The sequence below is a fragment of the Hyaena hyaena genome, unplaced genomic scaffold, assembly GCF_003009895.1.
Source record: "Hyaena hyaena isolate Hyena2069 unplaced genomic scaffold, ASM300989v1 scaffold_1256, whole genome shotgun sequence".
NCBI classification, from domain to species: domain Eukaryota; kingdom Metazoa; phylum Chordata; class Mammalia; order Carnivora; family Hyaenidae; genus Hyaena; species Hyaena hyaena.
In genome coordinates this window covers 451,473-473,005 of record NW_024081878.1, presented here as the reverse complement: position 1 = coordinate 473,005, position 21,533 = coordinate 451,473, and the positions used below count along the sequence as shown (strand labels likewise).

General features: G+C 37.4%; 1 protein-coding gene across 1 annotated transcript in view; it reads left to right on the top strand.

The window, feature by feature from the left end:
- Window positions 1–499: 499 nt before the first annotated feature.
- The window catches only part of LOC120224774 (arf-GAP with Rho-GAP domain, ANK repeat and PH domain-containing protein 2), a gene marked incomplete at its 5' end in the record, with an annotated part of 120,794 nt that continues 99,760 nt past the window's right edge, over window positions 500–21,533 (top strand). The window contains 6 exons of the mRNA XM_039223039.1: window positions 500–615; window positions 3,511–3,710; window positions 7,014–7,099; window positions 7,851–8,033; window positions 13,364–13,538; window positions 13,995–14,129. Of these exons, the coding sequence (XP_039078970.1) occupies window positions 500–615; window positions 3,511–3,710; window positions 7,014–7,099; window positions 7,851–8,033; window positions 13,364–13,538; window positions 13,995–14,129 (895 nt within the window). The remainder of the gene's footprint in view (window positions 616–3,510; window positions 3,711–7,013; window positions 7,100–7,850; window positions 8,034–13,363; window positions 13,539–13,994; window positions 14,130–21,533) is intronic.

Here is a 21,533-nt window from a genome sequence, read left to right as displayed (position 1 = left end):
TTTTTATTTTTTATTTTTTTATTTATTTCTAGGAGAGAGAGAGAGAGAGACAGCGTGAACAGGGGAGGGTCAGAGAGAGAGGGAGACACAGACTCTGAAACAGGCTCCAGGCTCTGAGCTGGCAGTCAGCACAGAGCCTGATGCGGGGCCCGAACCCACGAACCGCGAGATCATGACCTAAGCGAAAGTCGGAAGCTCAGCCGATTAAGCCACCCAGGCGCCCCATCCCCTTCTGTTTTATAAATAGTAATTATACCAACCTCACAGTGTCATTTGAGTCCCCTACTAGAAAATTGCTAGGCACGTGGTAATGCATATCATGTATTTAAAGTGCCTACTTAAGATCACTGTCAATCCATTTTTAATGACTCATTTAACTCCACATATATATGTGTAGTACAATTTAGTAGGATTTATTGGATTTTAGAGAATATAGTGGTACTCTCCAAATCTGTAATTTTGTCTCTTTATAACGTGTTAATGTTTTTCTCCCAACCAGGATTTTAAGAGTGGACTTGGTATTACCATAATTCCTATGAATGTCGCAAACGTAAAGCAAGTGGTTCGAACTGTAAAACAGTCTTTTGAAATAATCACTCCCTACAGGAGTTTTAGGTAAGCTATATTCAAATGTTTGTGTTTGTATTATTCCAAGAAAGCTTGGGTGATCTACTTTTACATGGCTAGTGGTGATTTTATTTCTTACGGATCACTTAGTAAAATTATGTTGGTTCTTTTCTGTTATTGTCTATCTTGTTAGCCAGTATATAAAAACACCATGTAAAAGTGACTTGAATTATTACACACAGCCTACAAAGATATTAGCTAATTTCATGAAATTTGAGTCTTGTCTTTACTGAATGTATTTTTTTCTTAGTAACTAAGGCTTGATAAATATATTAATTTTTTATCAACAAGTATATAAAAAGATCCTTCACATTTTAAAGGAATAAAGAAAGAATATTACATTGTCTTTAAGCTGTATTTTTATTTATCTTTTTTGAGCCTAATCAAATGCAATCCTCTAAAATCAATCCCTGATTTCAGTTTTTCCATAATGATTTCCTAAAAGGAACTCTTGCTTAAAATGATGGTGATGGATCTCATCGCACTTATTGATCAAATATGTATATATATATATACATATATATATGTATGTATGTGTGTGTGTATACACAAACACACATGTTTATTTATATATTTAATGTTTATTTATTTTGAGAGAGACTACATGAGTGAGCATGATTAAGGAGGGTCAGAGGGAGGGAGAGAGAGAAACTCCCAAGCAGGCTGCACACTCAGCACAGATCCTGAAATGGGGCTCCATCCCATGAACACTTAGACCATGACCTGAGCTGAAATCAAGAGTCAGACACTTAATTGACTGAGCCACCCAGGTGCCCCTTAGTGATCAGATATTTTTAATATTTCATTATATGTATTGTATTATGGTATTCTTGTAATTGCTTCTTAAGACAGGAAGAACAAAATGTAAAGTTCCTAACATCCTTTAATAATCTATACTGACTCCATAGCTCTAGCACACAGAAAAGGCATAAGTCAGTATCTGTGAGCTCAACCATATTAATTCATTTGTCACAAATAATCAGCATATCACAGGGTAGTTTGCAGGTCAGAGACAATTGTCAGAGGCCTTTGAAGGATTAACAATTACCTAGCAATTTCAAAAATATTCCCAAGTCTGTTACTCATTTTATCTGTCAGAATGTGTCTAGTGGCTCAAATTTTGAGGAAAAAATCACCTAAAGAATAAGAAACTTCATTTTCACATATGCAGATTCAAACCTAAACTGAAAATGTAGACATTACCTGAACTGTTTTTACTCACAGTACTTCTGACACAATATATGTGTTTTTTCCTCACCCCAACCACTTCTCCAGATACCAAGTGGGTATCCTACAATTCAGTCCTGTTCTGACAGCAGTTTCTTGGATTGAGCATTAAACCCCACGCATTTGAGGTCTCAGTCCCACAGAGCTGCCCTCACATCAGACTCTAGTCGGACTTGGACCCTCTCCTTAGCCACACTTCTTTCCAACTTGGCTGCACATCAGGACTCCCACGACCCCTGCTGTGCCAGATTCAGTAATTTGCTAGCTAGGGTGGCTCACAGAAGTCAGAAGGACAGTGTAATTATTATTACCAGTTGCTTATAAAGACTGCATCTCAGGAACTTCCAAATGGGAGAGCCACACAGGACAGGGTACAAGGGTTAGTGATGCAGAGCTTCTGTCCTTCCCTGGATACATCAGCCTCTCAGCACTTTAGTGTGTTCACCAGCCCATCTGAACTCTGTTGTGCAGTATATATTATTGGGGTTTCATTCTGTAGGAATGATTGATTGAATACTTGCAAGCACCTCTCCCTGTTGGTCTGGGCTGAAATGTCGAACCCCCTTACTCCTTGGTCTTGGCTTGGTCTTTTCTCTTGACCAGCTCCCATCCTGAAACTATTTAGGCCTCCAGCCACAAATGATCTCACAAGCCTATAAAAGACACTTATCATTCAGGTCATTCCAAGGGTTTTAGAATCTGTGTACCAGCAACTATAGGCTGTGACCAACCTCTTTGTAATAAAATAGAAACCACCTAGGAGGTTTATTGAATATTACACTGATGATGGAAACAGAAAGTGCTTTGAAAAATATCCATGTAGTCTCCTCTATGTTTCCTCATGGATTATTTGCAGTGTTAGTAGTCTGTTATTTTCATTATTTTTCAAAACATTTTCATCTTCAGAACAGAAAATTCTAATGTGAACATTTTGCAGGTCATTGACTTAGTTTGGAGTCCTGTGGCACATTTTGTGGTGCATCGTAGGTACTCAGTAAACATTTCTTAGAGTGAGCCTGTGTTTACTATTTTATCCCTTTCCTCAGGTATCCAATAAATACTAAGAATTAGGATAAATCAGAACATGACTAAAAATGAGTTAGAATTCCATTAGAATAGTAATCACTTAAAACTTTTTTGATTTCTCAGTTTCTTAAAGCCATCTGGACGTTCTTCTAATTAAAAAAGACAGTCTATTTTTAAGAATGAAAAAAATCAAAATTTTGGTGGCTGTTTTTGGTAATTTCGTTTCAGACTATCAGGGAACACTTTCCTGGCAAAATAATCCAATAGTCCTGAAACTCTGAAACCGCCAGCTTCTCACTGATTATTATATAACCACTGCTTAGGACGCATGGCCTCTCAGTTAAGCTCTTGACCTCAGAAAGCAATTTTTAATCTCCTGGTCAGAAAAAAGTGCATGTTCGTTTTGGTTTGAGATATGTAAACAGATTCATAAGCAATGTGGGATGCTAAAGGGAAAAAAGTAGTTTTTAAATTAGATGATTTTTAACAGAAAAGACTGTTCAGCTGCCTGGAAGCCATATATTTCAGCAGCTATTTAATTTGTGAGTGAAATGAATATGCAAACTGAACATACTGCTTAATTGGCCTTTACAAGGGAGATCGATAATGCAGAAACATTAATTGTTGCAGCTTTACAGCCGAGTCTGAGAAAGAGAAACAAGAGTGGATTGAAGCTGTGCAGCAATCAATAGCAGAAACTCTCTCTGATTATGAAGTAGCTGAGAAGATTTGGTTCAATGAGTCCAACAGGAGCTGTGCAGATTGCAAAGCCCCAGATCCTGACTGGGCATCCATCAATCTCTGTGTTGTCATCTGTAAGAAGTGTGCAGGTTATTAGTGATAAGTTATGCTTGTCACTGTTCGGTGGCAGATTGTCACCGGATGCTCTTTATTGTCCTATGTGATGTGTTTCAGCTAACAGTTGTGGAAAAATAAAAACAGAGAAAGCTTATTACATTTAAATTAAATTTAGAAATATCTTCTCATTCCACTCTTCTCTTATGCATGACTTAGATGTAGAAATTGATTTTTAAGCATGTAATCATTATGTGTGCCTACTGGTCCATGTGTGGAATTTATGAAGACACTGTTGACATTTTTAGATTTTAAGGTGAGTGTGTTTCATAATGTACCCTGAACACACTTGGATCTTTGTGTGATTTGCCTATTTTTCCCCCAGTCATATTTTTTAGGATGTATATTTATTTCATATCAAGGTCATTCTGAGCTCTAAACTTGGTGTACCAGATCTGTTATCTCTTTTAATGAGAGTTTTTATGTAGAAGCATTTCTGAAGAGTATTGAGGTTTATGATGGAAATGGTACTATGACTGGTTACCTTATGGTGACTTTACAGCTTACAGACCATCTGACAGTTCAGTGTACTTGGGGGTTCACAATTGTGAACACCCGACGCACAGCTTAGGTGTGTGGCCACAGAGGTCTTGCAGAAAGTGAGCTACATCCTAAACTTTACTTTCCAGCTCTACCAGGTGTGTGCTGGTCCTGGGAATTCAAAAGATGTCTAAGAGTTGATACATCCTCCACAGATCTATAAATAGTAATTTCGGTAGAGCACGCTAAGGGCAAGGCCAGAGTTGAGTATGGGTTTCATTGAGGGAAGAAGGAGGAAGAGCACAACCTCAGCTCGAGCAAAGACTGGGACCAAGCCCTGTCTTTTCTAGAGCTCTGTGCCTCCACATTTCTTAGCACACCAAGATTTTTGTCAGGACGTAATTAACATCAATAGCAGTAAGAAGAAGCATCAGCTAACCCCGCTCTACTTTGTATTTTTTCCCAACCTTTTTTGCCTTTCCAGGCTCATTGAAAGAGAGCTTTTGTATTGTTCAAGGATATTCTTTCTACTTATTTCCCCTGCTTTTTTCTTCTCTTCTCAAGATCCTCATCTCATCACTTACTCCCTCTCTGTAATTATGAAACCATGGCTTCTCTTGTTTCAGCGTGTATACCCAGGCAAGTCTGTCCTGTCGACACTGGCTTCCGGAAAACTTTCTGTGTACCATTCTCTGTCCCCTTTTCCCTTCATAGACCGGGTACTTTCAGGAATAGAATTCTGCACAGATTTTCTTCATTTCTTTCACTCCTACTTTTTCTTCATTCTATAATCAGTTTTCTTTTCTCTGTAGTCCAGTAAAAATGTTCTCACTGTATATACCAATGCATTTTCTCTCAGTTTGTGAGTGGTCAGTTCCTCTCTTGTCATCTCGGCAGTGTTCGACACTGCAGTATTTGACCACCGTGTCTCTCTGTGACTTTCCCTCCTCCCTCAACCTAAGATACCATCTTCTCTTAGTGTGTTCTTAATTCTCTGGTCATGCTTTTTCAGGTTACTCTTCCTTTGTCTGCTCCTAAGATACTTGTGTTCCTTTGGGTTACATCTTCAGTTGTCTTTCACTCTGATGTTCCTGATTGATGGTATTTATCAGTTAAATTCAGCAGTCACTTTTAAGTGGGCAGTTCTCACCCTGTTGAACACCGTACCCTTAGGTCTGCCTACTGGAGTCTCTTTTTGGATTTTCGTGATAGCTCAAAAACAGCATGTTAAAAATGGATCTCTTAAGGGCACGTGGGTGGCTTGGTTAAGAATCCCACTTCTGCTCAGATCATGATCTCACTCTTAGTGAGGAGCCTGCTTTGGATCCTCTGTCTCCCTCTGTCTCTTCCTCTCCTTTGCTCATGCAAGCACTCTCTCTCTCTCAAAAATAAATAAATAAATAAATAAATAAATAAATAAATAAATAAAACACATAAATGGAGCTGTTATTGCTGCCCAACTCATTACATAACACTGAGCATTCTCATATATTCCACATCTTGGTCAGAATCAATACTGTCTACCCTGTAGTCAAGCCTGAAGCCTGCGAGAGCCTCCTGCCCCTTCCCCCTTCCTTAAAGCTCACCAAATTCCATCTGTTCTTATCATCTCAGGATCTCTACATCTGTACCCCCTTTTGTTTCTCCTCCTGCCTCAACTCGATTCCTGTCATTTCTTGCCTTTGCTACCCCAAGGGTTCCTGCCAGTTCTTCTGCTTGTTTTCTGAGCTTGACCCTTTTCTGTGTTACCTTCAGGTCATCTTTATAAATGCAAACCTATGCATCTTTCTGCCATTGGGATTTTAGGACCTGGTGCTCTGAGAAGTTTCCATTTTAACAAAAGGAAGAAAGGAACCTCTTCCCAAATGTAGAAAGAGGAGTGAGCTTTCATGCTCATAGGCAAAAAACCCTTAAGATAAAGACAGTGTCTTGTTTACCTTTGTTCCTTCTCAGCCTAGAAAGCGTCTGACACAGTCCTCGGTGCCCTGTAATGACTGATTGATGATTTATGCAGCATAATTGAGTTGATGAGAGTAGAATGCTGAATTTTATTCTCTGTCAGGCATAAGCATAGAATAAAGAATCCACTTCAGATTTTTAGTTCCATGTTTATTAGAGTTGTAATATGTAATACTCGAAAAATATTAAGGGCTTGAAGCAATCATCCTAGTCTTTTCTCGAGCTAAGGTTGTGCTCTTCCTCCATTTTCACTCAATGAAACCTGTCCTCAACTCTGGCCTTGCCCTTATCATCCTCTATAATGACTATTTATAGATCTGTGGAGGATGTATCAACTCTTAGACATCTTTTGAATTCCCAGGACCAGCACACACCTGGTAGAGCTGGAAAGTAAAGTTTAGGATGTAGCTCACTTTCTCCAAGACCTCTATGACCACGCATCTAGGTTTTCTTTCTAGGAGTACAATGATATCCATGTTCACGTACATGCGACTTAACACACTTGTCATAAAAGTTTTGATAACCAGTAATTGCTAATTACCACATCATAAATATGCACATATACGTAGGCATACACATATATACATAGTTTTAAGACTGTAGTTTTATACCACCACAGGGTAGTGGTGAAGATGGTTACTTTTATTTTCATTGGGGTTGGGATTTCTATAAACTTACCACCACTACTCTTGATGCTATGGGCATTAAAGAAAGTAGATATTGGGGTGTTTTCAGTTGATATATACCTACACACATACGTGTACACATAGACATTTTTTAAAAAATATAGTCCCATTTACATAAATTAAAATAGAAGTATAATTGTGTTTTACCTTCAGGACAACATAGATCTTTAGGACCAAAAGATTCCAAGGTTAGAAGTCTAAAAATGGATGCCAGCATTTGGAGCAATGAACTCATTGAGGTAAGTCTGACTTACCTGTGGCAGTGGTCAGCAGGGGTCCGGTAGTAGCTGGCAGTGGGTGGCACAATTATGTTAGGAGCTCCGTGAGAAAGTTTTCACCACACTGCACAAGTGGCTTACAGCCTGTTTGATAGTAGTAGCTTTCGACTTCAACTTTTAGAATGCCTCTTAAATGAGATAGTTATTTTAAAAATAAAAAGTACAAGGAATCTAATAGTAATAACTACGTTTAAAGGCTTGACAGCTTTTTTATTTCTAAGCCAAAATTTTCTTTCTTTCTTTGTAACCCAGCATAGATAAAATATTAGAAAAGTGAATGAAAACGTTTGGCAGAATTTTCTATTTTTCTTTCGGCCATGCTCTGTTATTAACTGCGCTCATCTGACTTTCTGTCTCCCATTTCCATTTTCTTCTTGGATGCCAGTACCACTCTCAACCACATTAACCCACCTACTCAGCCATTTTAAATGAATCTGTCTCCATGTGAGCTTCAAAAATTAATAATGCCTTTGCTGCAATTTGGTTGCTCGCAGTTTCTTTCCTAGCTAATCTTGTACTGTTATTAAAAGCAACGAGGCTGTATTTAAAATAGGAATAATATCTGCTTTCACACTCCATCTTCCTGAAAGATTTGGGTTTTTCCTGTGTTTTTGCATATTTTATACTGTTATATTTTAATTTGAGTCAGGTTTTTGCAAACTCAAATGCATTTTATTAACTAATATTGTTTCATAACTTTTTAACAATTCAGCTCTTTATTGTCATTGGAAACAAAAGAGCAAATGACTTTTGGGCTGGTAATCTTCACAAAGATGAAGAATTACACATGGACTCACCTGTAGAAAAGAGAAAAAACTTTATCACTCAGAAGTACAAAGAAGGAAGATTCAGGAAGACCCTACTGGCATCTCTCACCAAAGAAGAATTAAATAAGGTATCAACAAATATTTAACAATAGACGTGGATCTTGATGTCTTTTAAAATATGTGTCAAGGGGGAGGCTTGGATGGCTCAGGTCATGATCTCATGGCTCCTCAGTTTGAGCCCCGTGTCAGGATCTATGCTGACAGTTCAGAGCCTCTAGCCTGCCTCAGATTCTGTGTCTCCCTCTCTCTGCCCCTCCCCAACTCACTCTCACTCTTTCTCTCTTTCTCTCTCTCTCAGAAATAAACATTAAAAAAAAAATTTTAAATACATGTCAAGGATTTTGAAAAGAATTTTAAAATGTCCTTTGCCGTCTGATAAAAGTATTGCTTAATGTTACTTTATTTCCATTTTTGAGATTGTACTATTTACTGATTTTACCATTATTTTACTTAAGAATTTCATTATCAGTGGTGGATAAATTCTTTGTTAATAACTGGAGTTTTTAGGTAACTTAGGTCCATTATTCTTTTTATCCCCATACTTAATTGTTGGTTTTTGAGAGAGAGCTTGCATATGAATGCATACTTGTGAGCAGGGGCAGGGTAGAGATACAGGGGAAGAGAGAAAGAATCCCAGGCAGGCTCTCTGCACTGACCATGTGATGCAGTGCTTGATCCCAGGAATCGTGAGGTCATGACCTGAGCCCAAATCAGTGGGCTCAATGAAGCAGATGCTTCACTGACTGAGCAACCCTGGCATCATCACACCTAGTCCATTATTCTTAAAACTGTGACAACTTCCCTTATTTTCGGGACAGGACACTAAACATAACTTCAGTTCGTACAGTGCTGACATTGTGTCACCAAAATCTACATCCTTTACTCAGTGTATTTTTAGAAGCAGTGGTTTGCTTTGTGCTGTTGGCCTGAGTGTTATTTTCCTTTGGCTGAGTGATTCCAGATCTACTTGTGCCTGTTTTATGCTGCCCACTTGTTCTTCACCCTTTTGGCAAAGGAGTTGTTAAGCGTCCTGCCTCCTTTCTTTTTTTAAATTGCTTCTTCGACTTCCTGTGTGTTAGGAGGCTTGTCTATGTAAAGATACTTAATACATGTGCTTTTTATATGCCTGTTGTTTTTGTGCTTAGAGAATACATTCTTTCATGGTTATCAGTTTTCTGGCATGCTTTTAGTGGCAGTGCTTATGGATAAAAATCCTCAAATAAGAAATATCATGCTGAACATCTTGGAAAATAAACACATAAAGACCCTTTTCATACTTCTCTAGAAATTATATTATACAATTGACTTACATATCAGATAAGTTCCCCTAAACTACTTCTCTAGAAATTATATTATACAATTGACTTACATATCAGGTAAGTTCCCCTAAACTAAGTTTTTAGTCTTTGTACATCTTTGGTAATAGCAAAGTGAGGCCACCAATAGATTTTAAGGCAATGGCACACAAAAAGTGAAGGATTGAATGGGCACTTGAGGTAGAGGAGAGTGAGGGAGATGGCATGGGGGAGGGACTTGGGAGCTATTATTTATATAGGTTATTATTAAGACATTTATTAATAAATTATTAATTTTATTTTGGGTGGTGGTTTCATTGGTGCTAATTACATTATTAAATTGTAATTGACAAGTTATACCATAGTCCTGGAATAATAACAGGGTAATGTTAATGAGGGATTAGGATTAATTCTGTGTTCCAGAGGTCCATAATACATAAACATATGAATAGTAAATTGTGAATTTGAGGAAGTAATTGATAATGTTTGGACACCAGGGCATATCTCCTTCCAGTGGTTTCTTTCTTTCTGATGGTGATTGCTATCTTATTAGTAGGTATACTGATGCCCCCAAATAAAATCCTCTCTGCCACACCACACAAGTTCCATGAGCTCAGACATTAGATAAGTCTTACATTAATTATTAGCAATTGCATTCTTCCTAAAAATATTACAGAGAAGTCTACCAATTAGGATTTATTTCTACAGTGGGGTTCTTAAAAGTATCTTAAAAGTGGGGTATCTTAAATGATACTCTTAATGTCAGCAAATAATTTATATAAAAAACTTATTTTATTGAATATATATATTTTTAATTTTTTTAAATTTATTTTTATTTATTTTTTGATAGAGACAGAGAGCAAGCTGGGGAGGGGCAGAGAGAGACAGGGAGACCCAGCATCTGAAGCAGGCTCCAAGCTCCAAACTGTTAGCACAGAGCATGATGCCGGGCTTGAACTCATCAACTGTGAGATCATGACCTGAGCCAAAGTTGGATACTTCACTGACTGAGCCACCCAGGTGCCCCTGAATATATATATTTTTAATTGGGATGTGATTTACCAAAACACTGTGTAAGTTTATTCAGCTTATTGATTTGATACATTTACATATTGTAATATGATTACCATTGTAGTTGTAGCTAACACCTCTGTTACATCACATAATTATCATTGGTTTTTTTTATTGAGAACATTTAAGATCTTTTAACAATCTTGAGATAAATAATACAACATTATTGATTACAGTCACTGCACTGTGCATTATATCTCCAGAAGTTACTTACTTTCTAGTTGCAAGTTTGTACCCTTAAGAAACATCTCCCCATCACCTCTCCCCTCCTCATAACCCTTGGTAACCACCATCTGTCTTTTTTAAGTTTGTTTATTTTGAGACAGAGAGAGAGAGAGCGCAGGCTGCATGTGTGTGTGAGCTGAGGAGAGGCAGAGAGAAGTAGAGGGAGAGAATCCCAAGCAGGCTTCATGCTGGCAGTGCGAAGCCTGACTCAGGGCTTGAACTCAAAAACCACAAGATCATAATTAGCCAAAGTCAAGAGTTGAATGCTTAACTGACTGAGCCACCCAGGTGCCCCATGGAAACTAATCTGTGTTCCTAGGAGTTTGGTTTTTTTAGATTCTATATATAAGTGATATGTAAAAAGTGTCTTTCTCCGTCTGGCTAATCTCACTAAGCATAATGCCTTCAGGTTCCATCCATGTCCCAAATGGCAGGATTTCCTTCTTCGTCATGGCTGAATAATATTCCATTGTGGAATACTATACTATATTGTTTTTATTCATTCCTCTGTTGATGGATACTTATGCTGTTTCCATAATTGGCCATTGTGAATAATTCTTTAATAACAAGAGATTGCAGGTATCTTTTTAATATTGTTTTTATTTCCTTTGGATATATATGCCAGAAGTAAGATTGCTAGATAATATGGCAGTTATATTTTGAATTTTTTAAAGAACCTCTATGCTGCTTTCTCTAGTGCCTAAACCAGTTTGCATTTCCACTAGTAGTGTTTAATGGGTCTTTTTTCTTCTATGTCTTTACTAACATTTGTTATCTCTTGTTCTCTTGATGACAGCCATTCTATTGGGTATGAGATTTATCTCATTGTGGTTTTGATTTGCATTTCCTTGATGATTAATAATGTTGAACATATTTTTATGCAACCGTTGACCATTTGGATGTCTTCTTTGGAAAACTGTGTATTCAGTTTTCTCTGCCTACTTTTTAATTGAATTGTGTGTTTTTGTTGTTGAGCTTGTGTGTTCTTTATATATTTTTGATCTGTGCTCCTTATCTGAAGTTTTATTTGCAAATACTTCTTCCCATTCTGTAGGTTTTCTTCTTGTTGTGTTGATTTTTTTTTCTTGATGTGAAGCAGCTTTTTAGTTTGATACAGTTCCACTTGTTGATTTTTTTCTTTTGTTGCTTGTGCTTTTGGTGTTGTCACCAAAAAGTCACTGTCAAGACCAATTTCAAGGAGCCCTTTCTTGTGTCTTCATGTAGGAGTTTTAAGGTATCAGGTCTTATGTTTAAGTCTTTAATCTTTTTTGAATGCATTTTTGTGAATGGTATAAGGTAGGGCTCCAGTTTCATTTTTGCTGTATGTGGTTATCCAGTTTCCAATAGTATTTGTTGAAGAGACTATCTTTTTCCCATTAAGTGTTGTGGTGGATAGATATTCATTGCACACTTATAAGTCTGAGTTCTTTTTCAGGTTCTGGCAATACAGTTGTGCTAAAATGTAAAGGTGCTTCTTTTATTCACTAGAGTGGTAGTCAGGTAGACTGTCCATGAACAGCCCGAGTCCAGTAAATACACCATAGCAAATACTGTGTTCTGTGAAGCAAAACAGTGAGCAGATGAAAGAATAAGAGTAAACACATGATTAAATGGGAAGACAGTCAAAGGCTATTGCAGTGGATGAGATGTTAGCTGGCTTCTTTTCCAGCACCCTCATTTTGCAGATGAGGTCAACTAAGACCCAGGGAGGAGAAGGGATTGCCTAAGGTCACCTAGCAAATTAGTGCAAAGTCAGGTACGAGTCAGGCTGTTTGATCCTGATGGAAAGGAAATTCTTTTGGTTGGTGAGACTATGGTAGGAAAGATAAGTACATTTATTAATAGTTGACCATCCAGGGCTGGAATTGTGAATGCATCCTGAGACCTCTTTGCTGTACACCCTGAACTCCCTATTGGCATATTTAATGAGCAATTATTTGGAAGTTGCATTACAGTGAGTAAAATAACCAGTGATCTGTCCAGGTGCATCCTGTCAAGAGGGAGGTGAAATGGTGAATTAGTCCTGGGCTAAAACATTAGATGGAGTCAGGGTGCTGAAATCACAGGGTCGGGAAGCAAATGGGAAACCAGTAAAAGTAAGAAAGAAGGAATAAGAAGAGATGTGAAGGCAGCTTTACTCGAGGTAACAGCAAAAGGAACAACAACACAGTTAGGTTCCAGCGGTTCCTAGCATTTGTACAGTGATATATAACGTAAGTAATTCTTATTGTTTTATTACCTCCTGCCTGCTCTTCCTCCTTCTTCCCTATTACTTCACACAAAAGGAAAGATACTAGGTTTGCTTTGCACGCTTTCAAATTCCCAAAGCACAGCAATAGTTTCAAAAATTATATAGATCTTGATTAGGCTGAAAAATACATACATTCAACATTCATATGATAAAAAGATATAATAGGTATTTGATTAACTGCATTTTAAATGTTTTGCATTTTCGGAGCACTAGCCATTATCATAGTACATAAGCATAAAAAATGTCTTCCTGAGCAACTACAAAGGATTGGAAGATTTGGAACATCACAGCAATAGAACAATGAATTAAAACTTGGATGTAATTTACACTAGATTAAACTAGATTAAAACTAGGTTGTAATTTACATGCATACAAAGCAGTCCTTTTGAACCTATTGCTTATTTCAGGGCATACTTATTATTAGTTTTCCTGGTTAAAAGGAATGTGGACTTCATCTTATAAATGGTTTGGTAGACTTTCACTCATTTTAATAGCTAGAGTTGCATTTTCTTCCCTTTAAAGGTCTTTTTTTTTTTTTTTTTTTTTTAACAACCAGGCTCTATGTGCTGCTGTAGTGAAACCAGATGTTCTGGAAACAATGGCTTTGCTGTTCAGTGGAGCAGATGTCATGTGTGCAACAGGAGACCCTGTGCACAGCACCCCCTATCTGCTGGCCAAGAAGGCAGGGCAGAGTCTGCAGATGGAGTTTCTCTACCATAACAAATTCTCAGGTTAGTCCCTGTCCCTGTCTCAGCCTGGTCTCTTCCATGTATCTCTGAAATTACTGAAGCACAAGTCTGTTCATTTCTCAGATAAAAAGAACTGTCAGAATGAAGACAAGTGTGATTATTAAAAAGATGGAATATGCTGAAGACCATGTTTGGCTTAATTTCAAGGAAAATGTTTAGGAAATAAATCTTTTCTATTTCTTTAATCTTACAAATTAAAAATTAAAACAGTTAATCCCACATAATCGTTTCACCAAATTTAATTTCCGTATGTGAATAATAAACATGACTGCTTGTTTGCAAATTCTATGCAAAGTAAATATTTCTGTGTATTTATTCTGTAGTGAATTTGAAGTAACTTTTCTTTTAGCTCAGAAGTCACCTGTATATTCATAAGCAAAGGGAAATAAGTCACATACATTTTAGATTTCACAGGTATGATTTCTGTAATTTTTCCAGATTTCCCTCAGCATGACATTCACTCCGAAGGTGGATTAGGTCAAGAGCCCTCCCAATCCACATTCCTCTGTGACTTTCTGTATCAGGCTCCTACCACTGCTTCTAAAGTCTCTTCAGAGAAAAAACTGCTTGAAGGTATCTTTTCTGCTTCTTTTAGGTTTTGTTATCTGATAAAACTTTATTTCATTATCAAAACAATTATGTTTAAATTTCGATTTTTTCCCCCCTTAAGATGTTAGATTTGATATTGCAATGGAGAAATCTTTTCTTTTTGAGGATTTTCTAAATGCTTCAAGGCACAGATAGTATTTCCTGCGCTGCAGCAGGGATTTACCACTGGGTTGGAATGCTGTATGAATTCTCAACAGAATTCACTGATGTCTACTTGAGGGCCAACCAGCTCTGTTTCAGGATTTAAGCGTTATTCTAAAGAAATGTGAAACTCAGCCCTTTTCCTTATGGACAGACACCCTAACTGGTGAGATAATACAGATAAATGTCAACACAAAGGCAGAAGTGACAAGCTTCCAGTACCTGTTCTGTTGGCATACTAAGTGATATGAAGTATTCAGTTTTGATTATAAGTGTATGCATATATAAGTAGAATCAAACTTAAGCATGGTTTCAAAAAGTGATAGGAAGTAATTTAACTGAACAGCTTATTGTAGGTTTGGGGAATTATCTGAGCAGTCACGGTAGGCATATATCCATCTCTGCATCCAGCTCCTGTGTCAGGCCTGTGTTAAGAATTAAGGATTACAAAAATGAATAAGACACAGGTCTCATGCTCACTGTTAAATACATACGAACTAATTTGAGAAATGTAGGTAGAAAAATGTAATGAGATCTGTCCTGCTGGAACAAAGAGAATTTAAGAGAGATTAAGCTGTACAGGCCAATTGGTATTGGGTGTTTAGAGGCTGAGGAGCCTAGATTTAATTCCCTAGGTGGTATAATCCAGGTACACTACTCTTATCAAAGGAACAATAGGCTGAAAAACTCACTTCAGGTTGTTAATCCTGATTCTTGTGCACTTAAAGTGATTATTTCAGTATAAATGCTTTTTGCCCAAGGAAATGATATCCCTAAGTAGAATTATATTTTTTTATTAGGTTTTCCAGAAAATAGTAGCTATCCTTTAGTGAGCAGGTACTATGTGTAGAGCATTGCTTTAGGGACTTTATGTACATTGATTATAAGTCTCATAATTAAAATGGAGACACTCAGCAAGAGACAGAATTGTACATCTGATTTGTGTTATAGTTATTGTAATGCTTTGACCTGGTCCAAGTGTGATGGCTGGGTGACATTTTAAATTTAGATGTTTCTGGTTCCTTCAGCAATTGGTTTTTAAATACCTTCCTTTACTCAATATAACCAATAATAAATGAAGATTTTCTAGAGATTTTCTGGTGCTCTTTAGTATTTACCCTTAGGTGGTCAGCAGTTGGTCAGAAATGGGGAGGGGAGTACCTGAATAATCTGTGAATTGACTGTAGTAATTATTAAAATAATTGGATAACAGGCAGTTAATGTACTTGTAAATAAATTTACAGGTTTTCTAGACTATTTTTTCTGAATAGTGGGAGATCTTAACTCACCCTTCAGTTACTTATAAAAAGATGAAATAGGGAATTTGAAATATGAGGTTTTCTTTCTAAAACTTAAGTGTATCATAAGCACTCATCAGTTAAAAATAAGCTTTCATTTATTTTTTGGCAAAAATAAAATACAAAATAAACATCGTGCTTATAATATTTGTAGACTTACTGGTTTGTTTTGGTATATCCTCGAAATAGATTGCTTTTCTTAATCACTTGAGGAATAAATTAATATTTGAAATTGGTAACTAAATCATTCTTTCCTTTTATCTTTTATAAATTAACTGTGGATTTAGAAACTGGTGGATTCTTTGTATATGTAATTAAATTAGGGGTGTTTTCTCATTTTGGAACATCCTATTTTAAGAACTATATAATTAAGCTTTTGTACTTTGGCTATGTAGCACAAAAGATACTATTTTATTGGAAAATAATCTAGTAATGCACTCTTTGATGGTCTTCATTTTTCCATCCAGTTTGTCAGCCAGTTCTATCATTTCAGACTCAAAATAGATCTTGAATCAGTTAGCCCTATCATGTACTGACTGGGCTGCAGTGCCCCCCATATTTGTCTTCCAGTAAGTACCCTAGTTTCCTTCCAGATCATTCTACAAAAGCAGATTTCATGATCATTTTTAATGATTTGTCAATTCACAATCAGGTCTTATATTTTCATTGCTTGAATATATTTAGCAGCTTCCCTTTCCAGAATATAGCCCTGTTCCTTATTGTGACTTAAAACACCTTTCTGTCCCTTCCCCGCTTGATCTCATATTACTCCTCCCTACGCTTACATGCCTGAACACACTGGTTTTTTCTGTTTCTACAATATGTCATGTTCTTTTCTGACCTTCTGGACTTTTGCACTTGCTGTTCATTTTGCAAGGAGGATACTTCCCTCAGTCTGACTTTTTCTCACTTTGCAGGCAACAGTTTAGTGCCACTATGGAATGCTGTCCCTGGCAGCTCTTTCGTTTCATTGGGCGCTGCTTATTTCCATCATGGCATTTATGGCATGAAGATGACCCCTCCTTTATTGATTTGTTTCTTCCACTCTCTGGAGTAAAAGCTCATTGGGGCATTTGCATTTGCTGGCTTACTCGAGCTTAGCTAATCTTTGGTGCCTGAAATAGTGTCAACACATAGTTGTTATGTATAAATATTTGTTGAATAAATGACCATTTCTCTAATCAAGTTATTACAGTGTAAAAGTGCAAGGGATTTGTCAATATTTTGTCTTTGATTTGTGCCTAAAAATATATAATTGCTGGTCAACAGACATACGAAAAGATGCTGAACATCACTAATCATTAGGGATTAGTGATCAACCACTTCACTTGTCAGTATGGCTAGTACCTAAAAGACAAGACATAGATGTTGGCAAGGATGTGGACAACCTCATGTGCTGCTAGTAGGGATATAAATTGATGCAGCCACTGTGAAACAAAGGATAGAGGTTCCTCAAAAAATTAAATATAGAAATACCTTATGACCTGGTAATTGCACCACTGGGTATTTACCCAAAGGAAGCAAGAACAGTAATTCAAAAAGATATATGCAGCATCATTTATGATAGCCGAATTATGGAAGCAATCTAAATGTCTATCCATAGAAGGATAAAGGAGATGTGGTTGTGGTGTGTATATACAATGGAATATTACTCAGCTATAGAAAAGAATGGTATCTTGGCATTTAGGACAGTATGGATGGACCTCAAGGATATTATGCTAAGTGAAATGAGTCAAGGCAAATACTGTATATGAATTCACTTATATGTGTAATCTAAAAAGCAAAACAAATGAACAAATAAACAAAAAACCAGAAAATCATAAATACAGAGAACAAATCAGTGGTCACCAGAGGGGAGGTGGTTGGGGAGGATGGGCAAAAGAGGTGACGGGGATTAAGAGGTACAGACCTTCAGTTATGAATTAATTAGGTCACGAGGATGAAAAGTACAGAATAGGGAACATAGTGATATTACAATAATGTTGACAAATAGTGACAGATGGCAACTGTGTTTATCACGGCAAGCCCTGCGTAATATATAGAGTTATCAAATCACTGTTTTGTACCTGAGAAGTATGTTGTACAACTGAAACTCCTATAACAGGACATGTCAACCAGGCTCCAATTAAAAAAAAATATAATTGCTGACACAAAGCAATTTGTTCAGTAAATGTCTACTTAAAAATGAAAATGTTGAACTATCAAGAAACAAAGTTCTGTTTGTTTTTTTTCCTTCTTTCCTCTCTCAAGATGCCACACTGGTGTTACCCTTAGGAAGGAAAAAGGAATTATTTGGAAAGATTTAGAGATGAAAGTGTGGTTGTCACCTTTGGTCCTGGCTGGCAAGCTCCTGGGCTGCACCCCCTCTGCCGGTGTTTGTCAGGACAGCCAAGGAGCAGCATGATTAAACAGGAAGAAAACAGTCAGGATGAAATGCATGCAGTCCTTTAGAGAGCGACGAGAGGCTTCAGATTGTCAGTTGAGGTTTTCAGGATTCAAAGTTCTTCTAGCCTCAGGTTATGAAGACTGATCTGTAGTTTTCTTTTTCTTTTTTTTTTCTTCTCTTCTCAATTTAGTGTTCATGAAAAGAAAGACTGATAGCTTGTGTTAAACCTAAGTATAGAGCTGAATAATAGCATCCTGGTTTTGTTTTGTGTTTTCTCCCCTCAACTGTATTTTTTTTCCCCTTGGTGTATTACTGTGATTTGTTGACATGGTGATAGATTTTTAAAAAGCAAGTGGTTGATATGGTTTACTAGAAACTCTATATCATCTGTTTATATTTGATTTCATAAATTAGCATTGAGGAATTTTGAAGATCTTTTGTTCTATAAATGCCTGGCTTGTATAGTCTAAAAATGTTTCTTCAAGACTACAACACATTTATTTTAAATGAAAAGAATTCCTGGTGTGTATTCCTATTTTCAGTGAATGCTGAATCCCATCTTTTTAGGAAATTCTTCATCAGGAAACAGCCTCATGCTTTTGAAAAATAATAGTTTTGTTTTAACTACCTTAAATTTACTCTGCATATTTGTATTTGAAGCCATGACTTCTCCTCTCCAATATATTTTAAAAATGGGCATACATGCTTCACATGTATAACAAGCACAAAGAAGCAGTATGTAAAGTAAGTTCCCAGAGCTTGGCTGCCTGAGATCTACTCTCAGCTCTGGTGCTAAGTACTTGTGTGACCTTAGAGAAGTCAGGTAACCATCTTGTGCCTCTGGACAGGCTACGGGGAGGGATGTGTAAAAGAACTAACCTAATAGGGGTTTTCTGAGGGTTCAGCGAGTTAATGTAAATAAAACATGCAGCAGAGTCCATTGCACATATGACAATGATAGGATGAGGAACAGCAGAAAGCAGCAACGGAGGGGCTGTCTGTATACACAGCTGCTTCAGATTTCCATTTAGCCTCAGAGTTTATGCATATTCTATGGGTGGTAGCTGACGGCCAACGTACCCACCATACTGTCCACATCGCTTCACAGTAGTGTTTCAGTAGGTCACCTCTGGAGTCCTTTACATGCATTTGAGTAAATCCCAATAATGCTTTTCTTCCCTGATCTAAATATCAAAACTGAATAGAATGAAAAACCCCTCCAGCCAGTCTAGCCACCACTCACACCAGCTCTTGTCAAGAACAGCTTGTATCTTGAGAGTTACCCTCTGGCTCCAGTTGTACTTCGTTGGACATCGTCTGGTATCTGGTTACCAGTATACGGAAGTCTACTGTATAGAAGTACAGTAAGACTTCTATAGCAGAAAGGGTGTTCTCAAAGTCAGAGTTAGGAGAGCATATCTGAGTTGGGCTAAGCCAACAGATACAGTCCAACATAAGCTTTTCGTTGCTTCCCAAATGAACAGGAATGCCAAGATTTCTTATCACAGCATTGTTATCATAAATCCTCAAAGGTAACATCTGTGCCTGGCTTGTCTGACCTCTGGCCCATTTTCACTTAACACACGTGCACGTGCGCGCGCACACACACACACACACACACACACACACACAAAAGAGCAGATCAAGAGTTATAGTAATGATAATACTATAGGACTAAATGCCCTCAAGTCTGTGTTACTAACTTAAAATGAGTTTGCACTCACCTTTTTAAAGGAGCTGTCATTTCTTTCCCATTAGAATTTACATAATTAGCCTCTGCATTTACATTTATGCATCGTGCATTTGGCACTTCTTGTTTAAAGCCTTCCATTGACTCCCACTTGTCTTCTGAGAGAGGAGCAAACTCCTGAACACCTGTCCTGTAAGCCTCCTGGGGCCTGTCTTCTGCCGTCTCTTCTGATTCTGTGGTCCTCTTTTCTATTTACTAACTTTACGTGTAATCCAGTTCTCTAGCCAAATGGAGTTTTGGAAGTTTCCCCTTTCCTTAACTTCTCATAGTGTTCTTTCCCAGAATTATGGAGTGATTGATTGTAGCTCCAAATGTATTTTTTCACTGCTTTAGAAACCTGTCCTTTTAGTCATAAATAACGATTTCAAAAGCTGTTGGGTTTTTTTTGTAAAATTTTTTAACATTGTAGTCTAAGGGTGGCTTCTGTCTATGAATGCTTCTAACCCCTAAAGGGACCCCCTTCCACCATAGTTATTATTCCAGCCACATCCCCCCTTAGATTGGATTGCAGTCTGCATGAGGACAGGGGGTAGATCTGTGTCAGTATTTATCTGCATAATCCACAATGTGCATATTGGTAATTCTTCACGAAGATTATTCTCATCATCGGAGTACATTGTTTTGAAGTTAAAACTCCAGTTGATTAGTACTTTCACTTTTCCTTTCCTTGTCGTATAGTTTAGAAATCTGCAATAAATATTCATTTAACAATTATGGCCTATCATGATTTTCATATAACTGTACAGAGTACACACTGACTCAGGATCTGAGACTCCTGGAAGCTTAGTATATCACCTCCCAGTATGCTTTGATTGGGTCTCTGGGAGTGTTCTTTTCTAGTACTCAGGAAGAAATTCTTTGTGCTCTTTTCTTCTGCCAGTCATCATTTCAGCTTTTCATTTGGAAGTTTCTCAGAATACAGTGATCCCAAGCTCTCAGGATTTCCACCTTTTAAGTGTTTCTCCTTGTGATGGTTTTTGAGACTAAACACATTATATGTCATCTTCTTTCTTCTACTTCTCTCCTCACCCTACCTATGATAAAGAGTAATTTAAAAAGGATGATAGGGGCGCCTGGGTGGCTTAGTCGGTTAAGCGTCCGACTTTCGCTTGGGTCATGATCTCGCGGTTCGTGGGTTCGGGCCCCGCGTCGGGCTCTGTGCTGACTGCCAGCTCGGAGCCTGGAGCCTGTTTCNCGTGGGTTCGGGCCCCGCGTCGGGCTCTGTGCTGACTGCCAGCTCGGAGCCTGGAGCCTGTTTCAGTCTGTGACTCCCTCTCTCTGACCCTCCCCTGCTCACGCTGTCTCTCTCTCTCTCCTAGAAATAAATAAAACATTAAAAAATAAATAAATAAATAAATAAAAAATAAAAAGGATGATAAATACTTTCTTTTGACTTTTTGTTTTTAATTATGTTAACATAATTTCCAACCTGGAAAAGTTACAAGCATGGTACAAAGAATTTTCATATACCTTTTGCCCACACTTCCCAAATATTAATGTCTGTCTTTGTTGTTTTTCTTTCTGTGTATGCATGTATATATGTACATACATGTGTAAGTGTGTGTGCATATTTTTTAGTTATTTAAAAGAAGGTTGCAGACATTATGCTCTTTTATCCTTAAGTATCTCAATGTTTTTTCTTAAAAAGAAAGACATTCCCTGGAATAACCATGCTATAGTGATCAAAATCTGGAAATTATTTGACCTACAGATTTTATTCATTACATCCCTATAAACCTTATTTATTAGCTGTAATATCTGTGGATCTAATGTATGTTTTAATTGCAACATTA